This window comes from Lepisosteus platostomus, chromosome 26 (genome assembly GCF_059453375.1).
Source record: "Lepisosteus platostomus isolate fLepPlt1 chromosome 26, fLepPlt1.hap1, whole genome shotgun sequence".
NCBI lineage: Eukaryota > Metazoa > Chordata > Actinopteri > Semionotiformes > Lepisosteidae > Lepisosteus > Lepisosteus platostomus.
This window is the reverse complement of record NC_142636.1, coordinates 5,328,694-5,347,430: the sequence shown is the minus strand read 5'-3', so window position 1 is coordinate 5,347,430 and position 18,737 is coordinate 5,328,694. Positions and strand designations below refer to the sequence as shown.

The window sequence follows — 18,737 nt, the reverse complement described above, 5'->3', positions numbered from 1 at the left end:
CTCGCAGTTCAGCGGCAGGCGCCGAAACAGGCAGCTCGAGGAGTGCGCCGTGTCAGGGCTGAGAAACCCGCCCGAGCAGGAGACGCTAGACCGGAGTGGGGAGCAAAGTGCCAAAAAGACTGTTGCTACTGTGGAAATAAGGCTCACGGCGAACAGGACGTTTGCCCGGCAAAAGGCAAGCAGTGCCTAAAATCTGGACAATGTAACCACTTTGCAAAAGCGTGCCGCTCCAGACGAGGGAAAGGAGTGCACTCCATGGCAGAGAATAAAGCAAGTGGTGAATCCGAAAACGTTGAGCTGTACGTCGATTCAGTGTCACACGAAAAACAGACCTCTGACGTTGAACAGATTTTTGTAGACATTAAAATAAACACACAAAAGGTTATAAAGTTTAAGTTAGATACAGGTGCTCAAGTTAACGTCATTCCTCATGAATATGAATATGCATGAATATGACAAGTTTAAAAGTGACGTTGTGCTACAGCCCACATCTCGCAGACTGTCAGGTTCTGGCGGCGAGCAGCTTGCTGTAAAAGGCTCATGCACCCTGAAATGCAATTACAAGGACAGACAAATGTGTCTGGACTTTTATATTGTAGACACACATGCACCTCCAGTACTCGGACTAAAAGCATGATTAGACATGGACCTTATTAAACAGGTCTTATCTGTGACCACCCCCCCGAGAAAGCCAGATTTTGTAGATGTCTTTACAGGAATTGGGCTTTTTGCAGGTGAATGCACAATCCACCTCAAACCAAATGCAGTTCCTGTAGTATACCCACCGAGATGCATACCTCTTGCACTGCGGAGCCGTCTTAAGGAGGAGTTGCACAACATGGAGAAGTCCGGCATCATTGCCAGAGTCACAGAGCCAACAGAATGGGTTAATGCACTTGTGGTGGTGGAGAAACCTCGTATGGGTAAACTCTGAGTATGCCTTGATCCAAGGCATCTGAACAAGGCTATCAAACGTCCACACTACCCCTTGCCAACGTTTGAGGACATTACACCAAAGTTGGCTGGAGCGTGCTATTTCAGTGTCCTGGATGCTAGGTCAGGTTATTGAGGCTGTCAAGCTCACAGAAGCTCACAGAAGAGTCATCAAAACTAACCGCGTTCAACATGTTGTTTGGGCGCTACAGATTCCTACGCTTCCCTTTGGAGTAATTTCAGCTCAAGATGAGTTTCAGCGGAAAATCGATGAGACATATGAAGGCCTCGAAGGTGTTACAGCGATTGTTGATGACATCTTGGTCTATGGGAGAACCAAGGAGGAACACGACAGGAACCTTCACACTATGCTACTACGGTCCCAAGAGCGAGGAGTCCGACTCAACTCAGAGAAAAGCATGATCTGTGCCACTGAAGTCAGCTACTTTGGACATCTCCTCACCGTGGATGGGATCAAGCCAGATCCAGCTAAAATCGCTGCTGTGAAGGACATGGAACCTCCCAAAGACAAAAGGCTTTCCAGAAAATGAAGGACCTTATCACAAGGGAATCAGGTCCAGTTCTGGCATACTTTGACCCCAGCAAAGAGTTCCGACTTCAAGTGGATGCATCACAGCATGGCTTGGGTGCTGTTCTGCTACAAGAAGGCAAAACCATTAGTTATGCATCTAAATCTCTCACAGAAAGTGAAACAAATTATGCTCAGATCGAGAAAGAGTTATATGCTATCCTGTTTGGATGCAAGCGTTTCCATCAGTATGTCTACGGTCGTCACGGTTGTTGTGGAAAGTGATCACAAACCACTGGAATCCATTGTGAGGAAACCATTAGCATCTGCACCCCCTAGACTACAGAGGATGATACTACAGCTCCAGAGGTATGACCTCACAATCCTCCATCGCCAGGGAAGAGCGTAAACTTCTGTCCATGTGATGGTGATGTCTACCAGGCCTTGCACGATTGTTAGGAGTCCCATTTTCTCAAAATATTGTAGTAATTTTTAACTCCAGTTTTGGAAACTCTTGTCTTTCACTTATTTTCCTTTGACTTATATTTTCCTAACGCAAGTGAATTATCTTTATAGCTAATCTTATCAGAAATATCGCCTCTAGCCATTTCAGATACACATGACAAAGATATGTGCAGGGCAGCTACAGTATGGTGTGTTTGGGTAGCTAGTGTCCAATGTTAGTGTCTACCCAATGAGTGGAAGGATGGAAGACTTAAAGTGCCAGAAGGGTGCACAAAAGTAAAGAGTGGACAAATTAAATACTGATAGATCTGATGTTATATTTAGTGTACTTTTCTGTAAAATATATGTTTCTTGCATTGTTTTCTGACACCAAAAACTAAATAATTTGCACTGAATGGCTGTTTTAACTGGAAATTAAATAAATGCAAGGGTGGTCTCTGACTTCAGCACAGTACTTTACAGTATATTGATATTTTCATGTATAGATGTATAGTAGATATTTTCACTTCATACCTCAACAATCCAGAATGGACGTTTTCCCTTAAACCAGTATCAGCATATTGATCCACATAAAATGTTGCTTTAAGTATGGTATTTTGAAACTGAAAATTGGTAATACACTATTAATTTTTAGATTGATGCCAGTGTCCTGATGTTAATGACAGATGAACAGATGAGGAATTATTTGCCGTCTTATGGAGACAGATTGGCAGTGATGGGATATTGTAGGAGAAACGAAAAACAGCCCAACAGTAGGAAATCAAAGCTTTTTGATAGACTGAAGTCAAAACTGAATAAAAGAAAAAAGTATAAGTATCCAGAAAATATCACTCCTCATCAAGAGGTGAACACAGAGAGGAAAGTAAGGAAAGTGGAGTTGGGCTGGATGCTGTATGATGAAGGTACAGCTTTATCCAGGTGAGACCCAAAAAGGGTGGTGGAACACGAAAGTTAAGTGTTTCAAAGGACTGGAAAAAAAAGACCTCACAGCGGAGGCAATAAGTTTGTTTTTCCCAAATGGAAAGAATGTACATGGAAATATTTCTGAGTCTGAGGTGGATCTGAAAAATGACCAAGAAGTTTCCTTAGATGAGGACAGTACAGTGGGAGCTCTATATGAAGCCTCAAATTAACTGTCATGAGGTTCTATCTGTCAACCAAAAAGAACCATGACAGTGGTGGTGTGGAGACACAGCAAGAATCAAACACTGCAGGTCCCTCACAGGAAAACACACAGGAGTTTCCCTCTACAGACTCACAGATTGATCCACCATTGGAATTAGAAACATTAGATGTCATCTATGTTGGAAATACTGGAAATGATTTGAACTTAGGCAGTGATGACGTGGCACAATTTTATCCTGCAGATGTCACAGACGATTCCAGTTTAGGTCTGCAAAGTTCTACTGCTGGGGAAAATGTGGAGGATAGCAATATCATTACAATATTCAGTGGAGACTTCTCTGAGATGGGACGACAAAGTCTTGAAGACACTTTGCCTCTGGCACAAGAACTCAGGGAACCAGACAAATAAATCCTTGTTGTCCATCGCAGCCAGATACTATCTGAGCTTATTGAACATTTCACTGAGGAACGCCTTTCATATACTCAATCAGAAATTCAAGTAAAGCTTCTACTACCAAATGGGCAGTATGAGATTGGATATGATGAGGGAGGCGTTCTCAGAGATGGCCTCTCTGAATTCTGGCATGAATTCTATGAACAATGCACAATAGGCAGCACTTTCAAGATACCATTTCTCCGACACGACTAATGCAAGAAAAAGTGGCAGAGTATAGGTAAAATTATTTGTTTTGGTTGGCAGAAAGAGAAGTATTCGCTCATCAAGCTTGCCCCTGTAATCTTGGAACAGGCAGCTCTTGGATATGTGAAGAGTGATCTTGTTGACAATTTTCTGAAGTATCTCTCAGAATCTGACCGTTATACCTTGGAATGTTGTCGCAGAGACTTCAACAGTTCTGACCGAGATGAATTACTGGAAATCTTGGACAGCTACAGCTGCCGAAGAATGCCAAATGCACACAACATTGAACAAATTCTGCAAGAACTGGCTCACAAAACCCTTATTCAAGAGCCTGCTTACAGTATGTTATCAAACAGTGGGAAAGTGTACTCGCTCCCCTCAGCAAAGCCCTTGAGGAAATAGAAACTGTGTATGAAAACTTGCAGCCAACGGCAAGGAAAAGCATGCGGTCACTGAAGTTTCCCTGCACAATGAATGCACAGGAAAAGGAAATATCAAAGCATATTACAACATACCTGAGAGTGTGATGGAAGGAAACACAGGCTCAGATCTCTTTCTTGGCAAGACTGTAACTGTTAACTTCACGGATATGCAAGGATTTGAGAGAAGACCCATGGCACATACATGTGGCTGGTATTTGAGAGTGTCTATTCATTATGATAGCTATTCTGACAAAATTTTGGAAAGTAATATATGGTTAATGGACATAATTTAGTATTTTATTCTGTCAACCTACAGACTACCCAGATTAGAAATATGTGCATCTTTCACCATTCAAAACTTTTGGTAAGGTATACTTATTCACAGTACGCATTTAAAGGCCATCTGACCAAGTCTGTACCTTTATACATATAAGCATATAAGATGATAATACGAGTTTTGAGTGTACTTATGATAGAATGTTCATCATTTCACTTAAGAAATAAAAAAGTCTCAGGTTAAATTGCACTTTTATTTTTGTCAGTTTGGTACAAGAATTTCTTTTAGACTGATTGTTCATATATTGAGTGAGAAACTAATGGATGTTTTTTTACCTTCAAAAAAGTATGGTGGTGCAGTTTGATAAACATGTTCTTTTTTTGAGCCATGTGCATTCTCTAAGCTACCAAGCACTTGTGCCAATGAACTCTGCTGCCATCTAGTGTCTAATACTGTAACAACTTTTGCGTTGTACGTTATTTAGTCACAATGTGGCAGCAGAGTTTACAGTATTTGAACAACAACTGGACAGTTCATGACAAAGATGAATTCTAAGTGCTCACTTTGGTCAGCACTTAATTTAGAATTAATCTTTGTCATTAACTCTTCAGTTAGACGTTTCTTGGGGTTGCGGTAACTTTGCAAAACCTGAATTGTTTTATTTGTGTTTGACCAGTTTGGCTATTTGTGGATTTTGTCCGACATTTTTATGAAACGTCAAGATTGCAGATGAGTTCAAATTCAATGAGTTCGAACGCCTTGTGTTTAATGAATATTATTTGTACTCTATTTTCATTGCATTTGGTGAAAGGAAATGAGAGAGGTGAGGTCATGTTATTGTCAAACATTTCATATAATGTTAGATATTAACTTTTGTTATAAACGCCATTTATGAGATTCAAGTATTTTAAAGGTTTAATTATAAAGTAAAAAACGTACAATGTACACAAATATTCTAAGCTGATCGTCCGTTTCTTGCACATAAAAAGTGGTTTTTAATGATCTAAACCCGGTTTTTACAGCGTTTGAAGTCTCAGGCAGGGACACTTCACTGTATCAAATTTTTTATTTCTTTTTTTAAAACTTAAAAAAATTGTTTGCCCAGCAAGATTTAAATTTTGCACGGTAACGATATATATCACGATATAGATTGTTTTCTCATAATTTCAACAAAACATGCTTTAAAAGGAGTATAACTTTTTAATTACCTGGAGTTAGCTATTAGGTTATTATTAACTGTTGGTTAGCTACTGTGTTGTTCCTTTAGTAGTTTTGAAATTTCACATTGAACTGAAGTGCATGTCGAACATTTTAAGCACATTTTTATTTTGCAGAACTGAAACAATACCATAAACTTATGAACGTGAATTAAATAAGTAAATATGTAATACTTCAAATAAAATGAAATAAATAATAATTGTAAGAAGATGACTGGAGTGTATCAACTCAATTACACACGGAGAGATTTAGCCCTCTGGCTTGAGTGCAATATAAATCCCGAAAGTGAATCCCAGCAGGACTGACCTCCCCATGGCCCCGCCCCCTCTTCAGATACTGTGCGCAGTCATGCCTCGACCAAGTCCCCACAGAAACCAATGGAAACACAGAGCAAACCGCTCATCTCCACCTTCTTACAATATTTCACTGATCTGTCACAAATCCACGTTTGGATTAGGTGAGCTGTTGTTACTAGACTAATAGCTCATTGACACCTGTGGAAGGCTCCACAGTCAAAACGTTTCTTTTCTTCTCTTTTCAGCCTGGAATAAACCTTTACTTGTTGTCTGATTTTCAACAGAATTTTCTTAATTTATTATGCCGACAGTGATTCTGATACAACATAGTCAAAAACAAGTTAATTTATCAAAGATGAGGGCACAGTCATTGCAGGAGTTTTAATCCAAAACTGTCCAGCGCAGCTCCCTAATTCAAAGTAAGTCAAGAAGAAGAGGCTAAAATTATTCGAAACTGGTGTAGAGAGTGATAATCAGCCATCTCCTCGATTGTCACTGTAGTTAATTGCATCAATAAATTAAAGATTTGGATATGTGAAAACCTTTTGTCACTCAACTCTGATAAAACTGAGTTTTTGTTGTTTGGAGGCAACAGTGCAGATACGACTGCTATAACCTCAGCACTCAACTCTGAGGGTTTAAAAGTTTGCCTCAAAGATTCGGCACGTAATAACATCTTAGACTCAAGACTCTCATTTAACTCTCGTGTCAATACAGTATTGAAGGTGTGCTTCCTACAATTAAGAAACATTCCAAAACTAAGGCATTTTCTCTCCACTCAAGACACAGAGAAACTAATACATGCTTTTGTATACAGAAGATCAGATTACTATAATGCCACTATCAGGGAGCACCTATCACACTTTCAACACCTTATAGCGAATTCAAAACGAGGCAGCTAGAATTGGTACTAGGAGCAGAAAGTACGACAACACCTATACTTAGCTCTCTCCATTGGCTTCCTGTCAGGTACAGGACAGACTTCAAAATTCTTTTACTTAAGGTTCTCAGAGGTCAGGTGCCTGTCTGTTTGATGGAGCTGATTAATGTATATACTCCAAGACGCCCACTTAGATAACAGAACACAGGTCTTCTTCTTAATCCACATATTAATAAAATAACAGCTGGCGGAAAAGCCTTCAGCTACAGCCTTCAGCCCTAGTTTATGGAGGATTTGCTAGTCTACAGGGATCTGCATGGAGTACTGTCACACAGAAGGACATGATGGAAGGTTTAATACTCCACACTTAGTACTTTTTTTTAATTGTATAATGTTAGCATGCCCAGAGGGGTTGGGCAGCCAGTTGACCTTGGACCCCCAGAGGTTTCTCTTATCCTTACTGATGAGTTTTGGGTTCCTCTCCTCTGTTGTGTTTTCGCCTCTTCTCTTTCTGTACTGTAACGCATATTGCAAATTACGGGGGAGCTAGGGGGAGCTTAGCTCCCCTGAATAAGGCACGAGCTCCCCTGAAGAGACCATTTGCGAAATTTTGGGGGGTCTTTAAAATATGGAAACTGTCAATTTAAAAAAATCCTATTTATACAGTACGTGTCACTTTTTTCCGGTATAGACTACATTTGCGTTTCAGTTTTGAGCGTGTTGCTGCCATAGAAATAGCTAAGCAATTTAATACTATTACAGATCAAGGCATGGTGGTGCTGTTACAAAAGTAGGCAACGTTCCTTTTCACGTGACAAACAGACAAGCTTACAAGTCACTCTTGGTTATGTCTTCTAAAAAGAAAGGCGCACAGTAAATATGCAGAGAAACTTTCCAATGACATTCAGTTTTCTATATATATTTCTGAAAAACGACGATAATGTACAAGAGAAGACAGGGAACTTGACTTGCTTATTTTGGGTTCACAAAACAACCCAAACTGCGCGATCTGACTGTTGCTGCTAGCGGTTGGGGACGTGGACAATATATTTTTGGACATCACAGAGCTGACGGATGGCACAGACACGGAATCAATCTACAGTTGCCTGAGAGGGAGCCTTAGTAACGTAGGTCTGGATGATGAGTTTTTGAAGAAATATCTCATCAGTATAGCCACTGACACTCGGATGCTCGAGAAAGCAGCCGCAGATCTAAATGTGCAGATTTTAAAAATTGGCCAGATTTTGAATATTAGATGGGCGGCAAGCAGTTTTAATACCGTGAAAGCAGTATGGAAAGATTTCCCTGCATTAGCACACCATTTTAAAACAGCAAGCAAGGGAGGATGCATCACGCAGTGCCACTGAGAGAGAGAAACACAAGGGACTACAGAAACACCTCACTAACTCCTCATCTGTTGCTGATTTGGCATCTATGAAAGACGCTCTCTGTGAGCTGCTGGGCCTCTCCCTGAAACTCCAAAACACAGACACATCTCTGGTGGACTCCAGTTGCCACATTCAGCAGACCTTCGATATCTTGACAGCCAGGAAAGACACCGGTGGTCAATCCGCAGTGAAGGCCGAGCAGCGCTCGTCACTGGGTATGTTCAAAGATGTTGAAATCTCAGAGGGTACAGGAAAGATAAACTGGCTCCACTTCTATCAGTCTGTGATCAATAGCCTTACAAAGCAACTCTGAATCTGAATTAGTCCAGATGCTGAAACCGCTGGATAAGGGCTTCTGGCCACAGGATCGTGATGTCTTAATTCTTTACGGGGAAGTTGGCGCGCTTGCTAAAGCACTGGGCACACCCGTCAGAGAGGCTGCGGAGGAATTCCGCGACTGGAAATTACAAGGCAAAGCATCAGGACAGACGCTGGGAAAACTTGCCTCACCACCACAGCCGACTGTGAGCGGGGGTTCTCTGCCCTGAGTGACACTAAGAGACAACAAAGCCTCTCCTCACTTCTTTTTGTTGATCTGAATGGACCTCCTTTGGGGAGATTCGATCCCTGCCTCTTGTATCATCTTGGAGTAAAGCAGGCCACCGCTCGTCCACCTCATGGGCAACAGGAAGGACACCATAGACAGCTGAGCCCAGACCTCTGTGGACACTTCTATTGTAAGGTCAGAGTAACTCCTGTTAAACTATAACTATATAATCCAGTGCTTACTCTGTATGCGGTAGCTGACTGGCCTTTCACGCATGATGTGTCCCCCCCCAAACCAGGGGTGAGCTCCCCCTAATCCCAAGATATAATTCGCACCCTGCAGTAACGTCATGTGTTGTCACACAGCTTTGTTAAGTGCCTTGGGGCAACCTTGTTGTGAAAGGCGCTATATAAAAATAAATTAAATTGAATTGAAATTGAAATTGAATACAGGACAGCTTTTGTCTAAGTCATTTCTGTTTGAGGAGGTGCCAGTTACTGAAAGTAACGATTCACACACTTCAGACACCACTTTCCTTATTGCAACCACTCCAAGTAGCCTACACAGTAAAAAACTGCTCCAGTCACAAGGAATCACAGCCCTACCTGTGAACAGACTGTGAGTTTCTTTTAACGCTGAGTTCCAGTATGATGAGCTGTATTAACAATGTGATTTGTGCTGCTTTTGTTCCTCAGATGTATTGAACTGATGACTAAAGCTAGAATACAGCAATAGCTAGTCTGTATTTTACATTGTTTACATTTTTCTAATTTACTCATATTTTTAGCTGAGGCTAAATATATTTTCCCAGAAACTAGATTACTCAAATTATTACTAGCAAAAAAAAAATCTGGTTAATTATGACTGTTAGGTAGTATTATTTATTCCAACATTTTTATAAACCTTATCTGGCGAATTCTGATCAGCTTGCCCAGCAGGATTGAGGTTTGACTGTAACTATAAATATCGTTTGCACCCTTTGTGTCATCAATGTGTCACTGTCAAATTGTAAATATTACTGTTAGCTAGATGTCTCGAAGTTTAAAATTCATACCGATCACTGTTTTCAAATAAAAATATTTAAAATAGCAATTGCTTAGGGTGACTCTCGGAGAACAGCTTAGTTTGGTTCTGAAGAGGTTCTGCAATTCTGTTTTTATGCTCGCCTGCTTATCGACACTAATGCCCTGCAATGAACTATCGAATTTAAAAGAGAAGACAGTTGTGAAGACTTATTGTTCATGAGTCCAAATCACGTCCATATTAGCTCAACTCAACAGACAACACTGAGGACTGGATGGAAATATTACACCATCATGAGAGCTCTCCCCTGCTGACAGTCTCATCACACTTTGTTTGTGAAGGTGAGCTGCAGGGATCAGTCGACTGTGTTCACCTGTGTGTGATCAGGCACAAATGGCAAATCTTTAATTAATCATTTAAATATTACATACATATGAACATCACAAATTGGAAATGAACTCTGCCTCCTTCTGTTATCTTGACACAGGTAGATTTCAGCTTGACTGGTTGAGCTACTTTCTGACACCCAGCCACCTGCTGTCTCAGACCAACATGAGTAACAGCCCAGCATTTCTTGGGAGGATGATTTCGGAAACACGGAGATCAGCTCGAGTGTATGCTTGTTTAACACTGTCACAGGGAGGGCAGGAGGGGTGCCCAAGTGAGTCCTTTTAAAACTAAATGATGGCTCAGCCACAATTGCACTTAGGTGCAAAGATGATGGTATATTATGACAATGCTCCCCACAGACTATTTATATATACCAAAAAAAAAACCCTTTCTCTAAGAAAGAGGTCTGGAGTTCTAGCACACTTAGGTTCTATCAGCTCCACACTGTAGCGATAGTGAGACTAAAACCCCGTTAGATCTCTCCCCCCTTCCTAAATTGGTCCCATATAGCCCTGCCCCCTTGGACTGTACCACTGTTACAAAATTATGGAGCTGCATTTCACCCCAGATAAACTAATTTCCCTAACATGGGAATTCCTTCTTTCTTTTAAAGAATAGCGTAAACAGAATGTATAAAAAAAACACCAACCCTGAATATATTTTACTTATTTTTAACCTCCTGTAAAAATGGTACTTCCTTTACCGGAAGATGTGCGCATGCACCACTCCATGTTGACATTATAAAGCCAAGCTGAAAACGGGTATCGAGTGTGGACCCAAGAGGCCACCATACCAGGAAGTCGGACAGCAAGACGGAAGAGACAAACAGAGCGCGCTCTCACACAGATAAGTACAAATGAAGAGAAACAGAGTTTGTGTTAGTGTCTCTTCAGGTAACAAAAACGGATTTTGAAATAAGAGGAGATAATGTATTGTATGAAAATAGGAAACTGCTAACCAAGCCCCGAGTGTGCACCCTCGTGAGCTAGCTAGCCGACAGGAAAGTGTATGCGAAGTCGTGTGTAACTCAAGATGGATAACAAGTGTCTTGTAATGTACTGTCTGCGGACGGTGACAGAGGGATCTCTGTCACAAACACCAATATATTTGTGTGCAGTGAACTTCACTGGGTCAGCATTATTTTGATACTGAGATTTCCATATGTTTTCCAAAATAATGTCTCCTTTTCCAAACCTTGGAAATCAGTCATTTTAAAGAAAAGGATACAGCACACGTGTCAGGGATTGTGCTCTGCAAAAGGATGTACAGCCATTGTGAATTTTCACAGGTTCCACAATGCAAGAGCAGCTATTCTTAAGACACCGTCTGCCGCCTGTACCCAACACCAGCGGCTGAGTCTAGCAGTCCTACCAGGAGCTCAGGGCCTCTGGGATCCTGCAGAGGCAGTGGCAGCACATCCTCCACAAGCACACGAGTCAGGTGCTCTGCACTGCAGGGAGCTCTGGGCTGCAGCTACAGTGGGACAAGAAACAACAGGACACTGTTAGCAGCTCTTCCTCAAGGCTTATCATGATGTAGACAGATGGAACTATACAACCTGTCACTATAGCTCTTTTAGAAAAAGCATTACCACACGCCAGTCCTTTTGAAGCCATTATCAAGGTCTGAAAATACATCACATCATATATTTTGAATGTATTGTTTTAGACTAAGGAGTACTGTAGTTGATGCACCACATATTGATGTTAGGAAATGGCACTTATTGAAGTGGAGAAGACGGGGAGCTTTGTGAGAGTTATGTTCTTTGACTTCTCCAGTGCCTTTAACAACATCCATCCACCTTTACTGAGAGATAAGCCAAGGGCGGCGCAGGTGGACACTCCCCTGGTGTCCTGGATTATAGACTATCTGACCTGCAGGCCACAGTATGTACGGCTACAGAGCTGTGTGTCCGAACAGATTGTTAGCAGTACTGGGGCTCCACAAGGGACTGTCCTTGCTCCATTCCTGTTCACCTTTTACACCTCTGACTTCAGGTACAACTCTGAGGCATGTCATCTGTAGAAGTTTTCAGATGACTCTGCAATTGTGGGGTGTATTAGAGAGGGGAGGGAGGAGGAATATAGGAGCTTGATAACCAACGTTGTGGAGTGGTGTCATCTTAACCATCTCCAGCTAAACACCAGCAAGACCAAAGAAATGGTCCTGGACTTTCAAAGGAATAAGTCTCTGCTGAACCCTGTTTCCATCCAGGGGGAGGACATAGAGGGGGTGCAGTCCTACAAGTACTTAGGGGTACACCTGGATGATAAGCCGGAGTCTGGTAACACTGACGCCCTGTAGAAGAAAGGCCAGAGCCAACTCTCAGGTCCTTTGGAGTATGTGATTTTTCATGAATCAGTGGTGGCAGCGGCCATCTTATAATCTGTTGTATGGTGGGGTAGCAGCATCATGACAAGAGATGCAAATAGGCTCAATAAACTCATCAAGAACGCTGGCTCTGTGTTGGGGCTGAGCCTTGACTCCCTGGAGCTGGTGGCTGAGAGGAGAATGCTGACCAAGCTCACAGCCATGAACAACGCCTCTCATCCACTTCATGCGACAGTTACTGGGCAGCGGAGCAATTTTAGCAACAGACTGCTCCAGCTACGGTGTTTAAGGGAACGTTTCCGCAGGTCTTTCCTCTCGGCGGCTGTCAGGGTGTATAATGCTGCCCTAGGCTAGGACTGTTAACCCTTCATTTGCTCGTCTATGGACAGCATGTTGCTCCATTGTACTTTTTGGACACTCAATCTGTATATACCTATGCACATTTTGCACATATTTTATTGTTTTTACAGTGACTATGTTCATATTTTTCACACACCCATATATTGATTTTTATATATTTATTTTATATTTATTTTGTATTACTGTACGTATTCAAATTTTTCGACAATCCTAATGTCTGTTTTTTTTTTGCTTGTCTTGGGCTGCTGTAACACATCAATTTCCTTTCGGGATCAATAAAGTCTAATCTATCTATCTTATTGCATCAAACATAATGCCCATCTGCCTCAAACACACTTAAAAATGTAACTGTGAAGAAATGGAAGCAGTGAAGGCAGTTTCATCAGGAAACAGTACCTCAGTGTGGAACAGGCGCGCAGGGCCTGCAGACAGACAGCTCGGCTCAGGGCATCACTGGGCTGCTTTTTAACAAACACCTGTGAAGAGATGGGAGAGAAATGTAAACCCCACTTCCCTCCATCAAAAGACACAAGGACAGGGCCTGTGCTCATCTACAGGCACAGCTGAGAGTCCCGAGACTGTGTGCAGCTGCAGCGAGGAAGAGAGCGAGGGCACCTCTCTCCCCTCTGATTTCTACTGACAGTAAGGACTGTCAGAGCATCCGTGTGGGAAAACAGCAGACAGGCGGCTGCGTCAGACACACTGACCATCATTGTCGCCAGGAGCTCGGCCTTGGCAGGGAAGCTGGGAGCTCCAGAGGGACTGGCGCTACGCACTGCCTGTGCCATCATGCCCACACTGCGGCACAGGCTCAGTCTGACACTGGGCTCCTGCAGGGGGACACACAGCAGCTCACTCACTGACAGCCCAGGCAAGCCCTGCAAGGAGTGAAAAACTCACTGGAATAAATCCTGGCTGCACACACCTTACAGAATGTACCAGCAGGTTAGTCAAGTCTGCAGAAAGCAGTTGTGAGGCTCACACTATGAGATCTTCTGTTCTTAATAGCAAATTTAAACATAAAAACCTTAACAGTTATCTTTAAATTTCCTTCCTCTCTGGTGGTCAAATGACCAGTAAAACTAGTTTAGCTCAAGTCCTGGGTTGATTGCTGTGAGGAGTTTGCGTGTTCTCCCTGGGTTTCCTCCAGGTGCTCCAGTTTACTCCCACAGTCCAGCGACATACTGGTAGGTTAACTGGCCTGTAGTAACATTAGCCTGGTGTGAGTGTCTGTGTGCCCTGTGAAGGACTAGCGTCCCGCCCGGGGTGTACCCCGCCTTGTGCTGTTGCTTGCTGGGATAGGCTCAGGCAGTACACGACCTGCACTGGATAAAGCAGTTAGAACACTGGTTTAATGTATACTTTCCATTCATATGTTGTCAGTTTCTAGGATGACATATCTCTACAGTCAGTGACTTTCTGAAGAAGGTGGAAAATGTTTCTCTAGGGAAAAGTGCTTTGAAAATCTCCATCTGTCCATCAGTCGTGTTGACAGAAATTGCTCCGAGCCCTGAGTCTGTGTGAGGAGTGGGAACAGGTCACCTCACCTCTCTCTCCACAGGATTCTCAAACGTTGCTTCTTTCTCACTGTCCTGAAGCGCTTGTTTCACAGTCTCCTGCTGAGAGAGGTGCTGGGCAGCCGCACCGACACACTGGTACAGGAAGGCCTGTGACACTGGAGAAGAGGACAGTGAGCACTGAGCTCAGGAGGCTGCTCTGTACAGCTGCACTGAGAGGACGTTAGCTGTGGATAGGGATGCTCCGATCGAAATCGGCCAGTTTTCACTCCAAATGACTTGATCGGTGGTCTGAAAACTGACCAATGTCAAATAACAATTTTGCGATGACTACATTTCCGACATTACCTGAACATACAGTAGCAACATGTCCTCGCCGGTCTGGCAGTTTTTCCACACTTCAACAAAAGACGAAAAATTTGCAGTTTGCAATACATGTGCAAAAGAAGTCACTCGTGGGGGATCACCAGCTAAAACGTTCAACACCATGAACCTCATCAGAGATTTGAGAACTCAACACCAAAAAGAATCCGCAGAGTGTGAACAATTAGCAAGTGCAAGAGCTGCAGCGACTTGCAAACCGACTCTCGCTCAGCCATCAATAACGGCAACACTTAAAACACTGGAGCCTTACAGTAGGCATAGCAAGACAGCCGAAAGAACTACGGGCAGGATCTCTGCAGGCGACGTATGAGGAGATTCTGAATGACGATAGAAGCGATGGTCGGGACAGGAATGACTCAACAGCATCAGAGATTAATCTCTACCTCAGTCAGCAACTCATCCCAAGAAGCGCAGAGCCAATGGCTTTCTGGAAGAGCAATCCAAGCCATTTCCCTGCCTTGGCAGAAGCAGCTCAGGTCTGCCTTGGCGCTCCTTGTAGGAGTGTGGACAGCGAGCGTCTATTCAGTACAGCAGCTCACATTTTGCATGAGAAGAGGAACAGATTGTCTTCAACACACGTACAGCTGCTCCTCTTCATAAACAAGAATCTCCCCTCGATGATTAGTAAACAAGAGGCTCAGTAGCTAAAGAGCCAAATGATTCTGACTTGTTTCCTTTTGGTAGAAGTCGTCAATTAAACATCTTATTGAACATTTTATTTATTTTATTTTATTAGAATTGTGGGTTGTGATTAAGACCAGCCTTTAATTTTCTTTTAGCTGTTTTTTTTTGATATTGCTATATATATATGCCAAATGTATATGTAATATTTATTAAGGTTTTGTGTGCATGTTTGATGAGTAAAAAGTCTTTTTTAGTCAGGAGAGTTTATTTTATGGTAATTGAACAATAAGCCCACTACATTTTATTTTGTTAATAAAAATAAACAAATTATACCTGTGGTCTAGTTTATTTTAATTGGAAAAAATAACCAGGGTAACACTTAGCCATGGGACATGAGGCGTGTACAGGGCTTATTGTAATGATTTTAACAGAAAAAAGCGTCCGATTCTAATGACAGGGAATCAGCCCTCAACAGCCTGATGGGAGCATCCCTAGCTGTGGAGACGACACACTGAAGCAGAGCACAGAGCGCAGAACCCTGAAGGGGCTCTCCCCTCTACTGCACAATCAAACACTGCTCACAGCTCACATCAACACAACAGCACACACGTATGAACCTAGCCTGAACAGACACACACCTTACAACATCTAATACACAGCACATTACAGACACACCTGCTATGTCACTACGTCACAACACTGGGTGAGCAATAAGACTTTTAGAGAGTAAAAGTCCCAGATTCTCATGTAGCTCAGCCTTCTGTGAGACTCACCTTCTACTCACAGGTGGAGCTGAGAGAGCAGAGCACTCTGACTGTGTCCTGAGTGAGCCTACAGGCCCACACCTCATCCGCCACTGCGCTCAGTGTGTTGGAGAGCAGCTGCAGACACACAGGGGAGGCAATCAGGTCCACAGCAGAATGAGCAAACACACCCACACACCACACTGGGCAGCTGAAATTACTGCACAGCTATGAGGACTGACAACGATTCTCTCACACTACAGCATGACAGGACCACCTCAACAAGAGAAGAGAGATTATTCTCTTGAATCCACAGCAACCCAAGAGAGGAAGCACAAGACAGCTGTCACTGCATTTGAATGACATGACATTACCTAATAGAGGAAGAAGATCACTTTCCCTGACTGTGCCCCCTCCTTCTCACTGTGTGTGTTATCAATCCCCACTCCACACGCTTCAGGAGAGCCAGCACACCCTCTCAGGAGCAGACACGCCGGAACGCTCCTTCCTCCGTGACGTCACTGCTGCGGGCCGGAGCAAACTCTCCCAGAGTGCTTTGCGGGAACTGAAGCCCATCGCCGCTGCAACCCGGACTCGCTGAGTCTGAAGGCAAAACCTCTCTTGAGAGCTTCGCTGTCAGTGTGTGAGACTGACACACTGCTGCTGGAAATACCTGCGGCCGGGAGCAGCAGAGACCCGTCGCGGAGCGGGGCTGCAGGTCTGCCCTCGGCTCTTCTCCGCAGTGACAGGAGGCAGAGAGAGCCGCGCCTCAGGAGCCCCACACGCCTCCACAGGGATCAGCCGCAGGGAGACGATCGCTCCTCCGACACACAGCCGCTCACAAATAACGGCTGCGCTCCTCTCGCGCCCTCAGCGGAGCGGGCAGCCGCGAGCCGGAGGAGGCGGAGACGCCGAGCGCGCGGACCTGCGACTCAGCCAATCAGAAGCCGCAAACAGCAGGGGGCGGGGCCTGAATGATTAACAATAGTACAGTAGGAATATTTTAGATTAATTATTCACACAGTAATAACACAGGCGCCAGTGAAAATGCTTGTCAGATACACCTCAGTCCAGTATCCTTCCTTTCCTTAAAAGAGGTTTCAGTAACATGGCTGGGTAGCTTGTCCCACACTCCTACAATACTTTGTGTAAAGAACTCACTCCTGTCCTGACTGGTGAGTCATGTCCAGCTGTTTCCTGAAAGACGCCACTGTTGGGCAGCTTGTTCCACACTCCAACAATAACATTTCCATGTACTGGGTCAGTTTCTTGAGAGACTCCTGTATCTTCCTTTCCAGTTTTAACATGCCGGCAATTCATGTTTGTAGTGAAAGGCTCGTCCCATTCAGGGAGATTTGAGTTGTATTTGTTTCTCCTGGGACCACTGTTCAGGATCCTATTTGAAATCTTCTTGCCTCATCTCTAATGATGTTGACACTTCATCACACTTTATTACATCAGACATGATTATGCTGAATCAGATGTTTTGTTCATTGATTATTTTTTTTGGTTTTATTGGAAAACGAGCACCATAATTAAAATAAATGGTAGGCAGTTTATTACCCCGTGTGCAATGAATAGCTGTGATTTGAAATCAGGTATAGCATCAGGTCATTATGAGAAGGCTGTAGAGAAGGCTAACTCTGCATTGAGGAAGAATTTTAGCATTTACCTTTTTTAAAGTTTAAAAGATAGTGACTAGTTGGCTTTGAAAAATGCCTTTTACCCAGCAACAGTATGAAAGGACAATTGCAAACATATTATTTGACTTTTTGATATTAATGCTACAATAGCAAAATGTCTAGCTCATTTCACACCTTTTATTTATATACTTCCTTTTGTCTCTATACAAGGTAAAATTGCTCCTTAAGAAGAATGTGAATGTTTGTAGAGATAAAACAACTCCTAATATGGAAACTTAGAATGCGCTTTCCTGTGTGAATCTGCTGGATAAAACTCACTGCATTTATCATCTCGGTGGAGAGGTTACTCACAGATCTGTATGAGAGGCTGCTTTCAGATCTGCATGGTTATATTCTCCCCATGCGCATGAATAAAGGACTCTGCTTGACCACACCTAACCTGTGTGAAGACATTTCTTCAACAATTTCTAAACTTTTCTTCAACAGCATTCAACACAAAATGAATCCCCCGAGCTGTCAACCTCTGAGAGAATCCAGAAGGATCCAGAGTGCTTTCTGATATGTACAGCAGCTCAGAAAGGTTCCATTCACTGCAGGGCGGCTCAGTTGTTTTTCACTTCATCTAGAAAGCTGATTTGAAGTCCTATGTCTCCAGTCGTATCAAAGCAGGTCATTCATGGTCAGCCCACACTGGAACAGAAGTTCCACCACCACAAACTTGAAGGTCTTTGCCTGAACCTCTACAGCACTGAGCCGAAACTCACAAGTGAGGCCAGATCAGTAAATCAAGATCTGTGAGATCTACTCAGATCAGTAAATCCTGGCACAGTCCTGTATGAGCTCCAGATTGAACCTCAGCTGCTCGTCTCTTAAATCTGGACTGGCACACTAACGTTGAGAGAATCACTGGGATGTCTTGCTTAAGACACAGGTGACCTGATGCATGAGGTGATGGAGGGGTTCTCACCTGCAAGAACATGCCTGTAAACTACATTGACATTG

The 18,737-nt window shown here is 43.2% G+C and overlaps 1 protein-coding gene and 2 pseudogenes across 3 annotated transcripts; 2 read left to right on the top strand and 1 right to left on the bottom strand.

The window, feature by feature from the left end:
* Nucleotides 1-2,567: 2,567 nt before the first annotated feature.
* On the top strand, nucleotides 2,568-3,461 carry LOC148639779 (uncharacterized; annotated as a pseudogene).
* Nucleotides 3,462-4,516, top strand: LOC148639778 (uncharacterized; annotated as a pseudogene).
* A 6,259-nt stretch (nucleotides 4,517-10,775) lies between these two features.
* On the bottom strand, nucleotides 10,776-17,058 carry LOC148639777 (uncharacterized). Of its 3 annotated transcripts, XM_088621497.1 has the most exons (5): nucleotides 14,690-15,004; nucleotides 14,372-14,491; nucleotides 13,532-13,702; nucleotides 13,221-13,300; nucleotides 10,776-11,606 (listed from the first exon to the last, which is right to left on the bottom strand). In XM_088621497.1, exons 1-5 carry the CDS (start codon nucleotides 14,837-14,839, stop codon nucleotides 11,570-11,572), a joined length of 558 nt encoding a protein of 185 aa, XP_088477623.1. In that variant the 5' UTR covers nucleotides 14,840-15,004; the 3' UTR covers nucleotides 10,776-11,569. The 3 variants fall into 3 exon arrangements, 2 of the variants coding, with proteins under 2 accessions (XP_088477623.1, XP_088477622.1); XM_088621496.1 differs by lacking the exon at nucleotides 10,776-11,606 and having other exon boundaries at nucleotides 13,098-13,300; XR_015930704.1 differs by lacking the exons at nucleotides 10,776-11,606; nucleotides 13,221-13,300; nucleotides 13,532-13,702; nucleotides 14,690-15,004 and adding exons at nucleotides 16,123-16,230; nucleotides 16,467-17,058 and having other exon boundaries at nucleotides 14,371-14,491.
* Between the last annotated feature and the right edge of the window lie 1,679 nt (nucleotides 17,059-18,737).